Here is a 22,988-nt window from a genome sequence, read left to right as displayed (position 1 = left end):
AAGGGTGAAGGTAGTATTTTTTTTTGTATAATTAAAATGGTAGAATAATAAAGTTTTTAAAAGGAAGCAAAAGGATATTAATGTTACTGACATGGAAAACCAGGAAGAACCAAAGCATAAATGTTTATCTACCAAATAACTATATAAATCAAATGTAAGAATTTTCTGCTTTTGCTTGCCTTTTTCACAGATGAAGATGGACTTGGCATAAGCATTATTGGAATGGGAGTCGGAGCAGATGCAGGCCTTGAAAAACTGGGAATATTTGTCAAAACAGTAACAGAAGGTGGGGCAGCAGAAAGAGATGGCAGGTAAACTAGACTCAGCATTTGGAAATTTTCCCAGCAATAGTTATTATGAATTACGGTTTTCATAGGAAAGAGTTGTTCGCTTAATGTATGTCATGATAAATCAAAGTTGTAAAATTTGGAGGCTTCATTGGTAAGGTCCAAATACCTGATGTGGTTATGAGAAGACACCAGTTCAGTGCACTGAGTTTTAACTGTTTAAGGAGAACAGATTTGACAAAGATGGGTCTTCGTGACTACTGAAAACCCAGATGCTTTAGCGTGAGTAAAGCTGGAGTTTCCAAATTTTGTATCACTTTTGAAAAGAGTTTAGATTTTAAGGCTGTTGAGCTCCCATGTGTTCTTTCAAACCAGCTTTAAACAATCAGTACTTACGAAAAAGAGTTCTGCTTGGCATTTGATTTAGGAAAATAATTAGCATATTTGAATGCTTAAACTCTTAATAAATACACCTCCTTTCAAGTTTACTAACACAGGCTGTTACTTTATACTTCTTATTATGCAGTCTTCTGCTCCAGAGTTCAGTTTTCACCCCTGCAGCACCAAAAGTACATGAATCAATTGGAATAGGAAGCTGTACCATAAATTTTGCCCACTAAAAAAATAAATCGGTGTTTGTAGTCTTACAAGATGCTCATAGAAAACCTGGTTGCTTCTAGAATTGCTTACTTGGTATGTGCAGGTTAAAGAATTCCTTTTGAGCATCCAATATTTCCTATCATATGGGACAGAGTTATCTTTGTATTACACAATACCTGCCACAATCAGGCCAATGTTTTCTCATTAAAAGTTGGAAAAACACTTTACTTTGTAGTCATTTAATAATGAAAAGTATTCTTAAACATCTTCCAACCCATATAATTTGTTGTTTTGTCCCAGTGCATATCCTTTGTAAATTTGCGTGCAAATAAAATATTACTTACCTGATACATTAGCAGTTAAGTCTACTTATATGCATTCTCTACTTCTATTTTTAACCATTAGTGATTTGTTGTATTAGTTATGAATAATACCAAACACAAAAAAAGGTAGATGGAGTACGAATATACTCTAAAAATTTGATGCCGTCTTCTAAAAAATGTATTGCAGTAACATGTTCCTTACTGATGAACACCTATGACTTTTCAGCCAGACAAAAGGTTGTTCTGCTGTGGAAACCCCATACAAATTAAATCAGAAGGCTGTACATGGCAGGGGGTTGCAAAGTTTAGTAACATTGCTCTGAAACTACTGAGGTATACCGTCTTCCAGATTGGGCTTGCAGGTATCTTTACAGATCTCGGCAGTAAGGTACCAGGTTGAAGGCCAAGTACTGATTTGTCACAGGCTTAAAAATTATGAAGGGAAGGGAAGAAGCTGACACCTCAAGATGTCATGACTTCATCCATTACTTTAAATTTAAGTGAACGTTTTTCTGAAAGGTATGCTTGAGCTCAGCCAGAAGGCATTAAGCTCACGACTGACATTCTGTGTGAAGTTCTGTGGTTGAAAATTAGAGTCACTCACTACTGCTATATGATAATCTGTATTTTCTGTTCGTCTCATTATTCACATGTTTGAGTGGGTACAGAAGTTAATGTTCAATCACAAATCTCTTCTTTCATTTCCCTGGATGGCATCTGAAAGGAGCTTGTCAGCTGAGAAAAAATAATGTCTTTCTTTGACCATTCTAATACTTGTGCTGGTTTTCAACTGGTTGAATGTTCAGTCAGCTGAGAAATAGCCCTCTGATTTTCTCTTTGAGAGCCTGACTGATCATTCACTTGGGAAAGGATATGTAATCCTCTCAGTCAGGAGCAGCCGGTTCTGTAATGAAGTGCACCAACTGTAAAGGGTCTTGACTTCGTCTTTGTGAAAAGCCTAGTTAATCATTAACACTGATAGCAAAACAAAGTCTCCTAACAGAAAATAAAACTATATTTCAGCAGTTTCATCAGATACTCTGAATAACTGCATAGCAATCTTCAACCAGGCTCTTCTGAAACTACAGTTTAAAACATTACAATATCTGTAGGATAACTCCCATCTTTTATTGAAAGACCCATCGAATTGTGATATAAAATATTTGCCTCCCATGGAAACCCAAAATCTGTACAAAGGGGTTTCTCAGTGATTGAGCACCACTGGCTTGATTCATGTTGCTCCAAACAAACAGGTAGTGTTTAGTTGTTGTATCGAAAGGTGTTGTGTGGCAGTATTTAACTAAGGAGGGTGCTTCGAGATGAATCTAAAGGTAAGCATGTTGATAAGTAATTAGAGAGATTATTAATAGTGTGTAAAATATGAAATCAATCATTAGGCTGAATATGAAAAATAAATTCTTTTCAAATGATTGTGGTGATGAGTCATTCACATTTTAAAGTATTTTGAAAACATTGAGAACAACAGTTTTGAAATATTACACAGTTCTTAACTTGAAAAATACTCTAAATGTTGTCTCTGCAGAGGTTAAATTTTTCAGTTCATCGTACAGAGCAGTAATTATGCAAGTAATTTGTTCAACTTTAGTTGGTTCACTTCTGTAGTTGCTACTTCATTGAAGTGCCGCTTTACACAAGCAGATTTAAGTCATGAGCGTTAGAAAATAATTGTCAGAAGAATTACCAATTTCATTAATGATAAAAGCAGTTAAACGTCTATAACTCGGGCTTCTCCAACCTGAGCCTAATTTTTCATTCATGTTTGAAATTAGATTTGAGAGACAGAGGAAGCCTAGAGCTCTTGGTGGAGGGGGCTCTAAAGGGAAGGCTGCCCAGAGAACATGGCTGTGAGGATATTTTGGTCTAGATGGTGCCTGGGATGGCTTGTCTGGGGGGTCAGGGCTAGGCTGCAGGTACAGAGCTACGGTGGGAGTGGGGCTGGAGAGGGGATGCCCGAGGAAGAGAAAAGTGGCTAGGAGAATATGGCTGTGAGAGTATTTTACTCTGGGCAGTATAGAATGAACATGGCAATAGACAAGAAACTTCTTTTTTAATTACATGTGATTATATAGTTTGAATAACAATTACATTAATGGTTTGTTGTTTGATATGTATGTATGTTTATATATAATGAAAATATATGTATGTATAGAAAGAAAGGAGGTTTGGAGAACAGTGGCCATAAAAATAAGAGTTGAAAATTAATTTAGGAGCTGTACAAACAAGGAAGAAGGAGATACAAAATACACCTGAAGGGCAAATGGAATCAGACTGAAATTGCAGCAGATCAAGACAGAGCCACTTACAGAGTTGTAGGCAACAGTTCTTTAACATGATGTTTCATCACCTGAAATACTGTAACTACTTACCTGTATGAACACTGCTAGTCCACTGCATAGTGAAGTATGTAAAGTGTTGTAGCTAAACCGCTGTCCTGGTTTCAGCTGGGATAGAGTTAATTGTCTTCCTAGACAAATCAAGAAGCAATCTGTTCTTCCACAATTTAGTTTTCAGCCAAGAGGGTGACCGATTCCCACTCAGTGGGCACCAACTCCTTAAACTTCTTTTCTTGGAACTCCTGTGGCCATTTGACTGCACCTCATGTTTGCTAAAGTAAAAAAAAAAACCAACTAATTTTTACAGTATTGAAATACAATAAATATTAATGTGATTGGTGTATTTATTAAATGCTTCAGCGAAAATTGACATAAAATTCTGAGATTAAAATGCCTGATACTATTTTTAAGACAGGAGTTTACACACTGTAGCAGATCTTTTTTTCAGTGAAGGGAGATCCTGACCAGAAGACATTCTGTGGTGTGAGGCTGCCGAAGAACATATCTTGTATTACTTACTCATCAGTGGAGTCCAAAGAACTAAGATACTGCTTGAATACCTGTAGAACTGCAGAGCATTGCCCCAGACTTGACAGAGAATTCGGTCCTCCAAGTCAAAATGCTTACGCCCTCTTTTGAAGTCTCTGTTGTTCTCTGAAATGAACTCTTATCACTAAGATATCCTAAGATATTAAATACCTTAATTTAGATATTTTCATATAATTTAAATGGGATTTTTCCATAGCTGTTTCTTCGTTTCTTTGTAAACTGATCGTTTGGATCAGTAGCATCCATGTAAGTACTTGAAAATTGCCCCCTTTGACAAGTTCTGCATGTGTTTTGTTTTGGTGGGTTTTTTTTAATTTTTGAAACTATAAGAGTTTGTGCATTTCTAGAGGACATTTTAAAATAGTAGTCCACCTTCCCAGTATTTGTAATCCAGATGAGTCCAATGCCCGCTTTAGGGATTTCGTAGCAGTGTTTACTTCAGATAAAGGCAGCATGTTTTTTATTCCTCCTAACTTTTCCTGCATCACAGAGTGTATCGACTGTAAATAGGCATTTGGTTTCAAAGAGAGAGTCCTCATCAAAACAGTCCAAGGTCTTATTGTTGTCACAGCAACATCACACTTACACTGGGAATTCATCTTTTTGGAGCAAATTAGATGAAATATTTTAAAAGAGTAGGTCACAATTAAATCTGATGCACAAACTCTTTTCTCCACAGATGAGCAGGTTGTTTTAGTTAAATACTGCATTTTTTTTCCATTAGCGTGAAATACCAGAGCTATGTCTTATGCTGTATTTCAAGATTGGCTTAGGAAAGAATGAGAACTGCTCAAGTATCTCATTTAATTTAAGTCATATGACAAATTCAAGAGTTTGTGTTGCTGTACTTATATACAAGGAAAGTGACTGAATGATTGATGCTATTAATTGTAATGGTAACTTTGGAGCTGGATTTATGAGATGTCTGCATGGAAGGAATGATGCATTTTTCACAGTCATTTTACGACTGAGTTTTTGTTTGAAGTCTTTGTTTAAAATCAAACTAAAAAGATCTCTCCGTGCTAAGTTTTGCTGAAAATTCTTCAAGAATTCACACAATTATTTATATATTTTTATTTTTCCCCTGAAAGGATCCAAGTGAATGACCAAATTGTGGAAGTTGATGGCATCAGTCTGGTTGGTGTTACGCAAAATTTTGCTGCAACTGTTCTTAGAAACACCAAAGGGAAAGTCAGGTGAGTATTTTAGAAGAAAAAAAATTGTGATTGAATACTTCAGATTACCTAACATCTTTCACAGAAGTGTCAGTATGCCCAGGTGGAATCAGAGTTTTTTGGTCTCTTTGTGTCTTCTCTGCTTTTATCCCAAGACATGGACAACTATGGTATTACAGATTTTGGGTTTGGCTTAGATTTTTAAAATATGACCACTGAAACAAGCTGAAATTGCAAGCTCTTCACTGGTCTAGACCTCCATGGACCTCAAACTGTATTAGCTGGAATGACGAAGGTCATGGGTGTTGGTCAGATGGAATCTGTGCTGCCACTGATCTCCTCCCTGCTCTTCTACTCGGAGACTGGCCACGTTACTGCCCCAGGGTCGGAGGAGTAAGGTAGGGAGCAGTCTGATACTCGCAGATGCCACCTCAGCACAGAAGAGAAGAGATTACTGGATGTAGTAGTATTAACAGCTACCAAATGCCGGTATTAATTCATTGAGCTACCTGAGTCCCTGCACCATCTCTGCGTTTCTCTCTGTTCCTGTGCTGTGGTTCATTGAAAGGCATCCCTGTAAAAATCCATAAAGTAATGAATAGGCTAGAAAATGTAACATATACTGCAAGTAAAATTCTGAACTAATGTAAATACAAAACTGTAAAATGTTTGTAAATTAACAAGAACAGTGTTTCCCTAGAAATTAACTGTTTTGCCATTTAAAAACCTATGCAGTTGCATAGCTGTTCTGTTTAATAGCTTATTAATTTCAGTAAAGATTTAACTCTACAAAATAAATCAAAAAAATCTTTGGCATATTGCAAAGCCACAGCCATTCTGTAGTCACCCTTTGATTCTCTCTCAAAATCCTCTTTAAGGAATACAGCTGAATTCTTTAATTAATGAGTTCAGGGCTGACTTCTTTTGAACTGTGACTAAACTACTGGTGGTAATACATGCAGTCCCCCTCAGATGGTGGTGCTATATGCTGGCGTGCATAGTTCCACTATATTTCCATAGCTGTTCCTGCATGACATTAAGGAATAATGTTGGGATGTGGATTCTGTGAAGAATCTTGGGGGGTAGTTTGATCAAGGTTTTATTTGAAAGAGGTTATTTAGGAAAAAAGGTATTAGAAATTGTAGTGTAATTACAAGTGAATATATTTTTGTGTAACATTTACAGGTTTAGTTACATCAGTACTATTTCTGCAAAGACTCACATATGCTGTGAGTGTTCCTACTGACTTAACTATAAAAATGAGTATATACTTCATTAGGTTTTCTGCAGAGTTGGGACATTTGAACATGAAATCCTTATGACAGAGAATAATGTCTTCCTGTGTTTCGGTACACAGAGCAAATGCTATGTATATTTTATGTTTGATGTTTTAGCTCAAAAAAGAAAAGAAAAGAAAGTGCTCACATAAAACATACGTATTATATACATTTATAATCGGCTTAGTTTATGTAATTATTATTATGTAAGTTACAGAATAGAATACTTGCTTCCATGAAAAAATAATGGGTTTGGAGGAAGGAAGAAACATAAAACTATTTTCATACAGAATGCTCCCAGAATCTTCTCTTGGAAAGTGAATTACAGTCAGAATGGTTGCAATCTAGACCCTTTTGTCACAAAATAGTGGACTGTAAAAAGTATTTCTTCATTGTTGTTGAGCTCACATTGTCAAGTGTACTATGTATCCTGTGCACTGGGATCATTGGCTTCTGACAGCTCTCATTTATCAAAGAGAGATTTGTGAGCTTCTAGATTTTTCTTTGTAAGTAAGCTTAAGATATTGAGCTTTCAAGGGAAAAATGACCCAGTGCATTAGTGTCACAACTAGATAAAAAACCCTCATAAAATAATATTAAATTAAAAATAAAATTTAAAATACATTATAATATGAATTATAATATAAAATAATATTAACTATTATTAAATAAAATATATATAAGAATCTATATGTACACCGGCATACGGTGTGGTTAGCAGTCTCTTATTAATGTATATATCTAATTAGAGGAAAGGGATGGGTAGAGTTTGGTGCAACTCCCCCCTTTTTTTTTTATTTAAAACTTCATGGAAAAAAACCTCAGAAAGACTACTCCTGCCCTTTATGCAGGCCAGCTGAGAAATGCATGATTTTTTTCCTGGTTTGTGGTAGGCTGGGTGCGAGACTTGACAAGATGGCTAAGCATTGTGTGGCACAGGCTCCTGCCTGGCTTCTGGTCAGGTCCTGGACTATTGAATTGTCTGATGCTCTGCTAGCACTGATGAACTGTATTGGTTTGAGATACTCAAAATCAGAAATGGTTCCAGAAAGCTGTTTTTTTGAGACAGAGATTTCAGGGTGCTTGACATTTTGGTTTTTCTGTATGTTTAAACATTTGCTTGTGAGGTAAGCGAGAGCTAATATTGATGAATTTAGATACGAAAGAAAATGACATATTTTTATCTTGCTGTATGACAAAAGAGCCCTGCCTCCTGCTTGTTTTGTGGAGAGAGCAATTGTTTTCTGACAGATCCTCTTTCCCACTTACACCTGTGTTAGAGCTAGGATGGAGAAGTCCTTCGCCTCCACCCTCTTTGGCAGACAGTGCTCGCCTCTGCACCTGAACTGCTCCAGAACCTGAGGGACAAAATAAGAGGATTTGCTGGGGCAAAATCCCTCACTTGCCCCCAGCTGTCAGCTCCTGCCTGTTGGCAGTGCAGGGAGCGGTGCTACTGACCTCTGAGTGCACCATTCCCATGGCAGCTGCCACTAATGATCCGTGTCACTGTGGGAGGCAGGAGCAGTGGAAAAGGTTGTTGCTTTATAAATACCTTCTGCCATTCCTGCGGCGGGTGTCCCAGCTGAACTACAAGTGTGTAGGCAATGTACAGTCGCACACCCCACCTAATTCAAGGCAAGGCAACTTCATGAATCCTTCTCTCACAGGAGAAACCACATACATACTTACTCTCATGTTTGCTGTTTAATAGTGTCACTTTAATGGATTGTATAGAACTGCTTTAATAAGCATAGTTACCTTTGTGATCATAGCATAAACTGTGTAGCTTTGTTCTGCCTGGTGTCCTCTACGCACAGAGATTTGTGTGCGTTTCACTGACATTACTTCACGTTTATAACCCACAGCATTACATATGCACAATCCTTTTGTCTTTAGTCTAGTCAAAGTGCATGCTAGTTTTTGTAGCAAGGGTTTTATTATGTGACATCAGTTGCAATGAAATGAACAGAATGACATTAAAGCTACTTCTTAATTCTTTGCAATAAATGCAGTCAATACTTCTTCAGGGAGCTTGCCTAATACCAATGCTTAGTGATTTATTCTTCTCCTTTGAGCCTTCTGAACACTTTGAATGATCCTGACAGCAGAAGTCATTGACCTAGAATAGATTTTTGCAATGTTTCTGCCAGAAAAATGTATCCAGACTGTCTGTAGCTGACACAGTAAAGAATGCGCCAAAATGAAGATGTGGCTTTTAGCTCTTGAACTGTTCCAGGTGAGGGTGAGAGGTGGGGAAAGAAGAGCAAATATAAGCTTCTATGATTATTTTATCCATTGTTTGAAGCATTGGACTATTCAGAAGAGTTGTCATACAATAATGGACCCAATCAGTTTGGCTTCTCCAATGATAATAAATTCAATTATTCTTTCTTACGATGTTTTATAGGAAGATAATCAGCACCCATCAGATGTACTCTGGTAACCTATGAGACAAAGGAAAGAGAGGGAATTCTTTCATAATCCCAGCTGGCAATCAGCTTCTGTTTTTAGGGATGAGAATTAGTGTCCTCGTGACTCTAATCTGGCAAGTACAACTATGAATGCTATTTCAATTGATGTAAATATCAAGTTGTCTTTATAATTTTGCTTAACTATTTAGTTTACTAATATCTCGTATTAGTGGATTTCAGAATTTGATTATATGCAGGAGGGTTTTTCTTTTGAAATTTGTGTTATTTTTTTTATATTGTTGAGTGTCGCCCCTGCTTTAAGATTAATGGATCAGTCAGAGGGCAGCGCCAGCCTAATATCACTAATTGTTCTGTGCTGCTTCTGACCCCATTTAGGATGTAATCCATCAACATGAAGTTTGCAAGTGGTGCCTACAATCATAAAAGATAAGATAAGGAGGGAGCCTGACAGTGGGAACCCTATCCTGTTACGGAGCTTCTCCTATGTTATTTTGCTTGCAGTCTTCTCATGGACTGTGGTGCTGAGTAGCAGATCTGAAGTTCTTTGAAGTTGCTTGGGTGATTTTGAGCCTCTGTGACCCCACTCTTTCCCCCTGTTCTTCATCATAATGAAAAGGGTGCTAGGGGACCCTAATGTCTTCACCAGAGAAAGGTCACTTGGAGAGTTGTATGCCTCCAGGGAATTTTATTTTTTCTTGAACACACCCACAAGAGAGAAAATCTATTTCTTTTATGGAGAAAAGTTTGTCCTTCTACCATACTTACCTAGTCTCTGTCCCTTCTAGGAACAATACAGGAGCTTTCAGTGGGGACTACACTTCTCTGCCTCACTGGGTACAAAGATTCGTGCCCATGCATCTCTGGGAAAAGCGGGGTCCCAGGAAAGGAGGACATGGTCCTGGGAAGACTTACTGCATTGATAAGTAGAAAGGGTCTTGCATGAGAGAGAGTCATCAGAAAATCCCAGTCCTTTGTATGCTGCTTGTATGCTTTTATCATTATTGCTTTCCTCTGAAAGCTTTCTTTTAGGGGAATTAAACAAACTCAGTGTTTTACTAGAGAGGCAAATTTTAAATTCCATGTCCTCCTTCCATATCCTGTTGTATGAATGTGACTAAGCATTTTCTTAGCTTTCCAAACTGTTGCTAGGCACTGAGCGGATGCTCTCATGGTGCTTTCTGAGTCAGTTCTTGAGTTTTCAGGGAACCATTCAGAACCTGCGCAAAACCTGTTTGGTTTTTCATGATTTGCACAACATTAAGAGTAATTAATTATATTAATTCTAACCTACCAATGAGTTTACCAGTTTTTGTTTAATTAAGTTCTGCTGAAATGCGTCAAGGTCTTCCATCTTAATAAAGAAGCTAAATAATTAGTTAGCAAATTTCACCATGTTTAATTAATTTTCTAGATCATTGAAGAGTAGGTTCTAACAATAGCAGTGTAACTATCAAACCCTGGGGCTTTCCACTATTAACTACTCTCTGTTCTAATAAAGAATCATTTATTACCATTTTCTTGTTTTTTCTTATCTGGATGGTTTTAATTCAAAGCAGGGCTTTGTCTCAACTCCCACTTCCAGTTCACAGCCTAATTTCTTTCTCTCTTACTGTACTGCAAATGCAATCTTTCAGACAAAAAAGTTTTTACTTTTCTTTTAGATGGCTCTTATACAAGGAGTAGTTAAAGGCCAAAAAGTGAAAATACTAGCTTCTTAATTAACACCAACTTGAGATGTCATTTATTCCTTCTTCAGCTAATTCCTAACCCCATCTTGAGCTGATTTTTTTCTGGACAATATACTGTCTCAGAAAATAGTATTTGCATGCCTGCTTTTAGTTTTGTTTAACATCACAACATCTGGAAAGCTAATTTATACAGTCGTGTCTTTGCAAGCACTAAGACACTATAGAGGACAGATGAAGTCAACCACAGGATCTAGCCAGCAGCAGTATACCCCGGTGGGAATGCTGTTTGCTCACAGTAACAGTGAGCAGCATTGCTCTATTTTTGTGACTCCTTCCCCTAGATAATCATCTCTTCTTCTAGTGCGCATGCCTGTACAGATTTTCTACTGCTCCTTCATACTTCCCCTACTTATGCTTTTATCCTATTAAACAGCTGTGTCCTTTAAACATTTCCAGGCGTTCTCCATACTGTAGATCCACGTTGCGGAAGAGCCAGGAGAGATTTGTACTGCTTCTCAGTCCTGGGTAATGAGACAGGACCCAAAAGCAAAAGATACCACACTCCATGTCCGATTCAGAGAGCTGGATTATGTTGTCTTTTTTCTGGCTGGGGGTGATAGGGGTTCCTTCTTTCCTTGTCTGTTTCTTTTTCCTTGAATCTAAGTTGCAGAGCTGAGGGGAGAAAAACGAGAGGAAAGAAAAGCCCTTTGCTCTGCGATGCTGATTGCTGAGCTGGGACATCATGAAGGGCTGCTTAAGAAGCCATGTGTGCTTGGTGCACTTTCTGCTTCTTTGATAAACCTGAATCATGGACCTGCAGAAACTACATTCATGGTGCCTTGTAGTGCCAAAATAGTGTAAATTTCTCCTGTTTATTCCACTATGGTTGTACTGAGAGATTCCGTGATATGAGCTGTTTTCTTCCTCATCTCTGCAAAGAACTCCTACACATGCGCTGGTAATCGTTCTGTAAGACTACCAGGAGTAGCATGCTGAACAATGTGAAAAATTACTCATGAGTACTGTGACCCCTTAGCACTGGTGAGGTAAGACTGCATTCATCACTGCTTTGCTGGTTTATATTCCTTGACTGTGCCTGTTGTAGTAGATGAACTGTGCCTTGGGCTGTTCTTCAGCACTGGGGCCAGCTGGCACCAGAGTGGTTGGTGCTCATAACATTAAACTTTCTTACCTTTCAGAGCAGGGCGGCCATATCCAAATTGCCCACTGGAATATCCAAGCTAACTCATAGCCTTTGCTAACTCCTGGACTGTGTCTCAGTATTATTTGGTAGAATATTAGTTAACTTGGGCCAAGCTGTTCCAGTGAGACTGTTTCAGTGATTTAATGGTGTAGATGATCAATTACTAGTGCTTGGGAGCATTCCCTGGCACTGTTTAGTTTACTGGCATAAACATAGTCCCTATGTCCTGAGATCTTGCTAATTTGAATTTTATGGCAAGTTATTTCTCAAAACGTTTGCATATTTGGACAGGAAATTATATGTTTGAGCGTGAAATATATAGAGAAATCTTCATTTAAAGATTTTGACTAATTATAAACCATTTTGCTAGATGTCTAGAGCATTGTTTTTAAAATTAAGTGTAGCATGAATTAATAAGATTGAGTAGGGCTGCATTTAATTAGGAGTGGCTTTGCTTTTCCTTTCCTGGAAAAAGGAGCAACTTGACAGGTTTTGAATTGCTTCATCCTCAATTGGTTGGATCTAAACAAACTCCTACGCCTGCAACTGAAATATCATTGTAAATGATATGATTTAGCTATTTTTTTTTTAGTCTTTCAAAGTCCAAGATACTGTGTTGCAGAAGTTCCCACCCAGTTTTGGTGCACCTTGATTAATGTGATACAACATTGTGGCAGCTGGGCAGAAATACCCACCATTCATCCTTTCAGGATAGCTCACCAAGCCACAGGGATGATGCTGTAGGAGTATTTATCTATCCCTGGACTGTGCTGTGAGGGTGGTCCAGCTTGCCTAGAATCTGGATCACCTAATCATCCAGATTAAGGACAGTGTCTGAACTCAGCAGCTTACTTGTGACCCATCTGTATTTTCTTCCTGGATTTTGTTCCCATGGATGCCAGCAAGGGTGAGGATGAGGGTGAGGGAAGGCAGGTTTCGCCTCAGAATGCAGTCAGGTTTTAGAAGCATTCCCAGGTAGCACTCGTACCTTTTGAACAGAGGTGATGTATGTCCTTCACTTGCATTCAGGTATGTTAAAGCATAGATTTAAAGCATAGGTGTTTCTTTGAGCTGGCCATTCCCGTAAGAATTGTGTGGTGCTATAGAGAATGCTGATTAAATGATCATCATGTATTAGGAAACCTTTTATGCAAGCACTGTGTTGGGATACTGTCAGTCTGTCTGGAAGAGATGGAAGAGATTCTCTACCTGCACTCTTAGAAGAGCAGAGCAATGTAAGGACTAGAACCTGGAGAGGTGCCAAAACATTGAATCCCTTGGCTAATTTTGAAGTACTCTTGAATAAAGCTTATGTGTCAGTGAGGCCCTAGACTAGAATTGATTTCTGTGGGAATAATTAATCTAAGTGCATTAATATTGGTGTGGGGTTTTTTTACATGACTTCCTAATTGCCTGACTTGATATCCATTTAGTGTTGATAGTAGCATAGCTTATCAGGGGCTTGTATCCAAGCTGCTGTGGAGAGACTGCTGAAGCTCTTCTGGTGCTTAAGCTATTACTTTGCTGCTCATCCACTAGCACCATTGATACTGCTGAGGAAGACCTTGAGTATGTCTCTAACGAATAGCCATGAGCAGGTTGAAAGCTTATGGGTAAGAATTAGAAACCAAGGCAACAAAGGGAACCTTGTGGTTGGTGTCTACTAAAGTCTGCCTGATCATGAGAAGCCTGTAAATTTTAATTGAGTTGGGTTTGTTCAGCCTGGAGAAGAGAAGGCTCTGGGGAGACCTTATTGTGGCCTTTCAGTACTTAAAGGGGGCTTGTGAGAAAGGTAGGGGCAAACTTTTTAGCAGGGCCTGTTGCAATAGGACAAGGGGGAATGGTTTTAAACTAAAAGAGGGTAGATTTAGATTAGATAGTAGGAAGAAAATTTTACAATGAGGGTGGTGAAACACTGGCACAGGTTGCCCAGAGGGGTGGTAGATGCCCCATCCCTGAAAACATTCAAGGCCAGGTTAGACGGGGCTCTGAGCAACCTCATCTGGTTGAAGATGTCCCTGCTTATTGCAGGGGGGTTGGACTACATGACCTTTAAAGGTCTCTTCCAACCCAAACTGTTCTATGATTCTGTGATTCTGTGTCACAAGGCTCTGGGGGCTGGGGTGGAAGGGCATAAGACGTATTCTTGATCACGCCAGTCAGGTAGGATCAGATGCAGAACAGCCCCTGGCTGTGCAGCTGATGTTGCAGGGGAGGCACTGGGTTTTATAGACCTTCTTGGAGGAATGAAAAATGCTGAGCAGAGAAGGGATCCACCTGACAAAGCAGGGCAAGAGCGTGTTTGCCAACAGGTTCCATAATCTAGTTGGGAGGGAGGGTGACCTAGGCCTTGCTTTGAAACAAGTGACAAGTGAGTTCAGAGGTTATGATTAGGGAATTACAGAGGACTTACACTGCTCCAGCATCTACTGAAAGGGTAGCATGGTTTGATGCAAGTAGTCCAAGAGATTTTTGGAATGTGTCAAAAATAACTTCTTGACACAAATGTTCAATGATCCAACTAAGGGAGGCAGTCTGCTAAATCTGTTACTCACAAACAGGTTTATGACCAGTTTGGAACTGGTCAGTTCTTCAGTGAAGGTTGATGGCACCTTTACGAGCATTAACCATGAAATGATGGAGTTTAAGAACTGGAGAGAAATGAAGGTGAACATTAGAATTACAACCCTGGACTTCAGGAGAGCAAATTTTGGCTTGTTCAGGGATCTGCTTGTCAGGATTCTATGGGACTACTTCCCTGAAGGATAGAAGAGCCCAGGAGACCTGCTTGATCTTTGAGGATACAAGGATACCAGAGGAAACCATGCCAAAAGCCTTGCAAAAGTCAATTTAAGCAACATCTACTGCTCTCCCCTCCTCCATGGAGCCAGGCGTGCTGCTCAGTGGGGCAGGAAATCTTGTTGCAAAGGATACAGAAAAGTCTGAGATAAATTAATGACTGCTTTGCCTCAGTTTTTCCACAGATTGACTAGTGACCTGGGTATTGTTGCAGGGACATCTTCGTGTTTCCTGCTTTCTCCAGCAAATTGCCTCAGGGCAGCAATGGCACTGGAGTGCAAGGGTTCATACATGGCTCTTGATAACCTTTAGTGCCTGTTGCCCATGCACCGTATGCCAGACTTTGTCATGGTGTGCTGTGACAGCTGTTCGGTCAGTATGAGTATGCTTCTGCAAGTGAAATAGAGGAGCCCTTGTTTGATTCAAATACTTAATTATTAAAATAATTGTTTTAACTAATAAAAAAAAATACTAAACAAACCACGACTTCAACAACAACAACAGCAAATCACATAGCACACACTACACACACATCTGATTCTTGGCACATTACTGTTACATGTTACCTACAGCTCATGCCACAGCCACACCAAGGAGGTTGTGTTCCCATGCATCTGTCCTGACTGCTGGCTGGGCAAAAGGACACTCATGTTGGCTCAAATCACTGATAAGTTGGAGTCCTGCTGTCTGTGGTCAAATTCGGGGTACAGCACGTAGCTTACATCATCCTGGGTCTGGGGACAAGGTTGGAGGCTACAGAACTTCTGCCCAACAGTTCAGCTTACTGGCAGCTCTGTCTTCAGGGTCTTTGGAGGCTCTTTCCCCAGAGCTGGCTTTTCTGTGCTGGCTTTACATAGCCAGCATCCTGCACCAGACATTACACAGGTTGCCTTGTCCGATGTTTCTTACATGACCTTAGATAACGTCATTCAATCATTGCCCCTTTGATCTGCTGATGGTGATTACTTCCTCAGGTAATTTGGGTGCTAGTCTCCAGGCAGAGTTGTTCGCTTGTTGCATTAGTTTTGGGTTACTACCATCACTAATCTCCAGACTAACCTTGTTGACTTCCTTCTACCAATCACCCCCAGTTCCTCTTGATTACAGCTAATAGCTTTAAAGATTGCTATGCGCACGCTTGTCTCTGGTGCAAGGGAGCACTGTGTGGATTTACAGACATAAGACAGAAGGCACAGTTAGCACGTTTGCAGATGAGGTTAGATAGGTTAACAGAGAGGGCTGCTCTTCGGAGGGACCTCAGCCGCCTGGAGAAATGAGCTGGCAGAAACCTTATGAAGCAAGGGCAGTCCAAAGCAGTCCAAAGAAAAGAATGGCATGGCAGACATCTTACTGCTGTCTCAGCTACCTTCCAGGAGGTAGAAAGGGTGAACCCAGATTCTTTGTACAGGGACAAGGTAGCAGGCAACGAACAGAAGTTGCAGCAAGGGAAATTCTGACTAGGTATTTTCACCAAAAAAAAAAAAAAAAAAAAGTACTGTGAGGTTTCTCAAACATTGGAACAGGTTGCATCCCATCATTAGAGAGATTCAAAACTGATCAAGGCCATGACAAAGTTGGCCCTGCTTTGAAGTGGAGGGGTTGGGGTGGACCAGAGCTCCCTTCCAACCTAAATTATTCAGTGATTCAAAGAGTCTTTATGACTAAGTTTCAGATCATTTTATCTGAAGAAGTGTAATGGAAGCTCATAGGTTGTGAATTCCTGATGTCCAGTCAGCAACCTCTGCATTTGAGGCTGCCATCTTCTGAGAGAGCTTGATCTTGTTCATGAAAACCTGACAAGTTCCAGCTTGCGCTGCTGTAACTAAATAAACTGCCTTCTTACAGGGTTCACACCACTTTTAGCACTTTGGATTAATTATATCGCTATTATCCTAATGGAAGCAGCCGAAGTAGGTAATTGAAGACATCTTGAAATAAATTAGATAAATGGTAGCAGAAGCAGCTTTGTGCTTTAAAGCTCAGAGGAAAGCCATTTTTAAAATCCAACTGTAAAACTCCCCCAAATACAATGAAATTTGCTGTACATTTTTATTGACAAAACTATATTTTAGGAAGGGTTGGAAGGAAAAATTGCACAAAAAATATTCTTTATTTCTTAGAACTAGTCTGCTGTATTCTTACTTGATTTTTGTTGAATTTAAGGAATCCATGCTAAATTATTTTAACTGAGCACTTCATGTCAGAAGTGTTTACAGGAGAAATCATCAACTCTTGTCACTAAAAATCCGTGCTGCAGAACTTCAGTTTTGTGTCACAGAATTGGTGCCTTTGCACATGTTTCTAGTACCAAAGTTCTTTTCAAAATGGAAATATGTTTTAATTTAATCAATTCTTATAATAAAGTTTGTGGTTCCCATGGTTGGTAAAAAAATGAATAAATTATTTTTTATTATTTCAAGAAGCACAGGTCTGCAGACCCTCATTTAATAAAAGCTGGAAATACACAGAAAGCCATATATCAGGTGTGCTTTAAAGTCATTAAATCACAAATGGATTGCAGGAGATGTAAGAGTTGCTGCCAATTTCAGTAGAATGCTCTTCTTAACCACCATTATGTAGTTTAATTTTCAGTTTCTCCAGATAATGTATTCTTTTAGATCTTCTTAAATCCAAGATAGAGTGAAATATTAATTATATTCCTAGCTCTGTCCCTGTTTATTTTAACCACAACCAAAGAAAATATTTCACAGCTGGTAATTCAGCTAAATTCTGTGTAACTCTGAATATCAAGGTCAGTTCATGCCCTGCTTCTCTGATGTTCTGTCCTCTCTCTTTTTTGTGGACATCAGAAATAATGGCCTGAGATTTAGTACTGTGATGACACGTAGTACAGCGTCACAGATTCGCTGGGTTTTATTTTGCAGTTGTTGGCTTTAATAATTAAGCAGAATATTGTCTTGGTGAGGTTTAAAGGCTTTAAAACCCTCATTTGTACCATATCCAGAAACATAACCAGCTTCTTAAATATATTATTGCTGATAGAATTTATAGTTCTTTGTTATAATACTTTTGGCCCTTGAGACTAATTAATCGAGTCTGAAATGCATGTACTTAATTTTGGTGAGCCAGAGTGACGTGAAATACATAATTAGCCACTTCGTTGAAGTGTGCATATTATGGTTCAGTGACTAATTTTCTGGTTAGTGAATCACAACCTTATGTCTCTTTTTCATATTTAAACACTTCAGATTATGATAGTTCTTGTATTTAAAGCCATTCTAGGCATAAAGATCTAATTCATGCTTAGCATTTTAGTAACTGCCTCTGCTTTACGGTTTTCTAAGGGAGAAATATTTATTCATCTGTCTTTAAATGATAAATTTATAATTTATGGCTTATTTTAGTTACAAGTTAAACATAATTATATGCAGCTTGGTATTCTTAAGGTCATGGAATGTAACATGGCAAAAGGTTTGAGTTAGTTTGTGAAAACTGTAATTGTTGGCAACATAGTATTCCATTTTACAAATTTACAATTCTTCATCTAGAACTGACATCAATTGTAGGTTGAATGCTTCTAAATATTTATTTTCAGACACTTTGGAAGTATCTCACTTTAAAGCAGTAAATTGTAGGAAAATAAAACATTCCTTGCTTATTTCTATTTTGGAAAACATTTGCTTTAAACTTTGTCATTGCTTTGAGGCTTTTATTCATGTATCATCTAACAGCCTCAGGTATCATTGAGGAACTTCATTTTGACATGTGATTCAAGCCATGAAAATCACATCACTATAAACTGTGAGTGGCTTTGTCATGAGAAGAAAAATTCCATTTGTAAGCTTTTACATTTTTACATCCTACCTAAACTTGTTTGTCTGTATGAAGATATTACTACATTACAGTCTAATGTGTCAAAACCACTCCTAAATAAGCAGGAGTTACCAGACTTCAGATGCATTATATATGGTCCATTCTATGTTTTCAGTGTACAAAAATGATTGTATGAAGTATTTGGAGTCTCTTATTTTCCAAGGACTGTGAATTATCAGACAGAGAGCAGGGAGGAGTATGATACTTGCATCACTTTGTGTGGTTCCATAATTTACCACATTGGTGATCTCCCTCATGTGTTTACAAATGTGATGCTCTCTCTACTGTGTATAAATAATACACTCATGCATAATGTTGCTTAAAATGTTTGTTTAAAATAGAACGGGGTTTTTTCCATATTTTCTTTTAATTTGTTTTTACATTTGAGGAGACAAATATGTAGCGAATACGGGTTAAGTCCTTTTTTACTTCATGTAGTAATATCAAAAGTTCATTGTTCCTCCCAATTGAGACTGAAAACATGACTGGTTTAGTCTTTGTAATACTTGGCTCCAAAATTAAAATGCAGAAGAAACAGGATCCGACTATGAGTCAGTACGCAGAACAGATGAAGTATAGGGGCCATGAAGAAACATTCTTTTTCTTTTGGCCCAAGGTCTTTATCATTCCTGAGAACCAATGTCATATTTCATAATAGTAGGATATGAGTGCCAGACTGTGATCTGTTTTGATCAGGATTAAAATGCTGATGTTATTTCCTTGATTTTGTTCTAGTTTCTGCTGTATTTTCTATAAATGTTTTTAACTAAGACACTGTCTTGCAAATTATTTACAGAGCACCTTATTTATGTCATTATTTCAAAAGGAGTCACTCATTCTCCCCTTTCTTACCCTTTTGGAAGTAATTACTGACTTGGATATTTTGATGATGTTGAAATAATCTCCAAATTGTATTCCTTTCTGTAGTGCCTGACTTCATAGAGTCTGACAAATTGTTCGGCATAGGAAGTGGACTCAGGGTCTTCCACTCATGGGAAGTTGGCTTATACATGGATGCCAAATCCCAAGTGACTTTAACAGTGATAGGCAGTACTAAGGAAAATTATTTTCTTACATGGGATACAGTGACAGGCAGTACTAATGAAAATAATTTTCCTACATGGGATATAATGCACATTTCTACCTCTCATTCCAATAATAAACTAAATTCATAATTTGAGCCAAATGTTGTGGAAACAAATAATTTACCGTATGCAGTATCTCAGTGTCACCTGATGGTGCTTTTCAGCTCTGCATATTACTTTTTTCACCTGTAATTACCTAATTGTCTTTCTAGACTGCTAAGAAAATATTCCTTCAGCTTGACATCTTTAAATTGTGCTTTTGTTAGTAGTTTGCAGCGTGTCGGTACTCTATAATGGGTGTTTATCATTAATACTATAGATAGCAAAATATCTAATTACAATTATGCCACTGTGCTGAAAAAAAGTGTTGAAGTCCAAGCCAATTCTGAATTTTAGTTGCTGAAAGCAAGATTGGGAAGCAATCTTGTAAGTCTCAGCCAAGAAATAGGCACTTCCCTTGTCTTTTATTAAACCAAAGAAATGTGCTCCCAGTGTTCAGCAATAGCTAACAGTGGAGAAGAGCACGCCTTAGCAACAGAAGTTCATCATATAAAAGAAAGATTTAAATGTGGCTTAAAATTAGGGCAATAGTGTCTGCTATTTAAAAATGTGGAAATAGATTCACTGTTATAGACAGGAGGAAGGCAAATACAAAAGCTCAGAAATACCTTCTAAGTCAAGATGGGGAAAGAAGTTGCTCTGGTGCATGTTCCTTTCACTGCGTGCTGTCAGAAGTGTGTCTGTGCTGTTACTCTGCATCTGCTCTTTTGTAGGCTTCTGGGAAATACATTGCTCTAAAGGAAATGGAAGTGATAATAATTTTTTTTAAAATTGCTCCGCTCTAGGCCTGTGTCCATAAATTTCAAACTCAGAGGATCTTTTTTACTGAAATTTGGAGTGAAGACTTTCGTGGTCACTCCTTCCTCCCCCTTCTGTAAATACTGCCATGGTCTAATCACTGATAGTCTTGCACACAGTGCCCTTCTGGCAAGTGTTACCCACAGAACACATTTAAAACAATCACAGCCATGTATCTTTGGAGAAAAAGGCTGACCTCTATACAAGGCACAGCTAAAAATCTAGAACTCTGGTAAAATAATAGGAGTAATATTTTTTCACTAATGTTTTGTATAGGTTTGTAATTGGACGAGAAAAACCAGGACAAGTGAGTGAGGTTGCGCAGCTGATTAGCCAAACTCTAGAACAAGAACGCCGCCAGAGAGAGCTGCTGGAGCAGCATTATGCACAGTATGACGCAGATGATGATGAGGTAACAGACTGTCTAGCATTTCACTGTTCGGTGTTTTTTAATATTCTGTTTTCTATTCTTAATTCCTTCTTTTTAATTGTCATTCAGAGGTCAGCTTCTGGCCCTCTCCATTGCCTCTGCTGCTGATTTTTACAGATTTTGATGATGAATCTTATTTGAAGAATAAAGTTACTGAAAGCTTTTCAGCATGGATTTAAAGTATTTGTTTTGTTCCAGAAGAGCAAATATCAAATTGGTCGATGCTTCTCTAATCATTGCTCTTCCTCTGAAGGCATATACTTTTCTGAAATAGGAATAAAATTGGTTTGCTTGTCCACTGAAACATTAGTTTTTTGTGAAAACTGGTAAAAGTTGCCTTCTAACTTTTAGGGGCTTGAGGAAGTTTTAGACGTTTTTTTTTTTCCTGGAAGAATTGATGTTATTCTTAATTCAGAACATTAAGAAATTTTCTGAAAATTCCAGGTAAGACCCCTCCTTCCACACACTGCTTTTTGTTTCTATGTGAACAGATATTCCACGGGATAGAGAATTAATCTACCTTGTCTGAAGCATGTATTGATGTTTGCAGTTAGTGCCTGATGTCCAATACAAAGGTTTTGAAACTATCAACATTATACAGTAAATTTTCCAAAATTTCTATCCATTCTCTTAAAATTCCTGATATGCCTAAATATCAAGATACTTGGAAAGATTAGTGAGAGCTTTTTCAGAGACTACTGTCTGTGTTACTCTCTAAATTAGTTGCTGGGTTAAGGTAAAAGGCAGTTGTTGTAACAAATCGCTTCAACATAGTCCAGGCATACCACCTTCATTTCACATTATCTTGAATAATGTTATTTGAAATGCCAGGCTCCATGTATTAGTGTTTTTTCATCCTGGGCCAGATTTTTTATTTTATTTGTGGAAGGAGGCAATAGTGGAAGGAGGCAGTAGAGAAGGGGAGATAGAGAATTCATGCTATGCATTTATTTCAGTTTGGTTTTCCTTTACGTACTGAGACAAGGCTTCTAAACAGTGAAATAAAGAAAAAAAAATACTCTTGAGATAAAATCAGGATACACTTAGATTTTGAAACACACTCTTAAGCTAGCAGTAGGTCAGAACAATCAGAAGTGTCCCAGAAGACTAAGCAAAAATCCTATCTAGACCCAGTGATGCTTTCACTTACTTCAATTTCCACTATATTAAAAATAAAAATACTTTTATGTTTTAGAATGAATCCTGTCATAGGTGTGTATTTAACTCCTATAAATAAAAGTTGTACTCATCTGTATTGGGGATGCATTATGTGTGTGTGCCTGTGCGAGACCATGAAGGCTAGAAAATCCATCTCCTCTCTTTTCCCTCCTCAAACTATAGAAACATGCAAGTCTTCTAACTTCTGTTTAGTCTAGAATTAAAATTCAAGATCTTGACTAATTTCTTGAAGGAACCGTATCATCTCCTCAAAACCAAAAAAGAGACAACTCCCTCCAGCCTTTGGAGCAAGAGACTTCTCACAACTCATCGCAGTGTGCTGTAGATGTCAGGATTTGAAGACCTGTGATACCATTTTATGGTAGACATAGTCTGATAGCTTTCATATTGGCAGGAGAGGTGTGTCCTAAATGCCTGATGTTCAAAACCTTCTCACTGTGTACTCGCACATAGAGGGATGTGCGGCTGAAAGCAGACCTATGTGAGTAATTGATGCATTACACCTTTTACCTAGAGGATGAATCCACCTGCAAAAAATCTCAAAGATTTGTGTTGCTTACCTTCATGCACCACACAGATGTCATAACTCATGATCTGGCAATGAAGAAAATGTTAAAACCATATAGATCATTACTGATCCTGAGTAGTATCTCAGCCTCCAGTAGGGATTGTTCCTGTGCTGATGCTGACAGTGACACTTTTGTACTGATGAGCATGCAAGTGATTCTCAGCACAATAGTGAAAGAGGACAGGGATAAGTAGGTATCAGATACTTTTTGTGATGTGAGGAAAGGAGGAAGCAGACAGAAAAAGACATCTACCAGGGGACATCCAGAGTATCATCAAAGATCTCTTTTGGAAGTAGAAGGAATTGGGCTTGAGAACAAATGCAGTACTTCAGTTCTCAAAAACTA

At 38.3% G+C, this 22,988-nt stretch overlaps 1 protein-coding gene across 4 annotated transcripts in view; it reads left to right on the top strand.

Annotated features, from left to right (window-relative positions):
• Nucleotides 1-22,988, top strand: part of PPP1R9A (protein phosphatase 1 regulatory subunit 9A) — a 148,953-nt gene that overhangs the window by 80,501 nt on the left and 45,464 nt on the right. For all 4 annotated transcript variants that reach the window (XM_049798828.1, XM_049798827.1, XM_049798825.1 and 1 more), the window contains exons 4-6: nt 191-311; nt 5,205-5,309; nt 20,742-20,877. In XM_049798828.1, coding sequence (XP_049654785.1) covers nt 191-311; nt 5,205-5,309; nt 20,742-20,877 — 362 coding nt within the window. The remainder of the gene's footprint in view (nt 1-190; nt 312-5,204; nt 5,310-20,741; nt 20,878-22,988) is intronic.

The sequence above is a fragment of the Accipiter gentilis genome, chromosome 4 (assembly GCF_929443795.1).
Source record: "Accipiter gentilis chromosome 4, bAccGen1.1, whole genome shotgun sequence".
Classification (NCBI taxonomy): domain Eukaryota; kingdom Metazoa; phylum Chordata; class Aves; order Accipitriformes; family Accipitridae; genus Astur; species Astur gentilis.
This window is presented reverse-complemented; position numbering and strand designations above follow the sequence as displayed.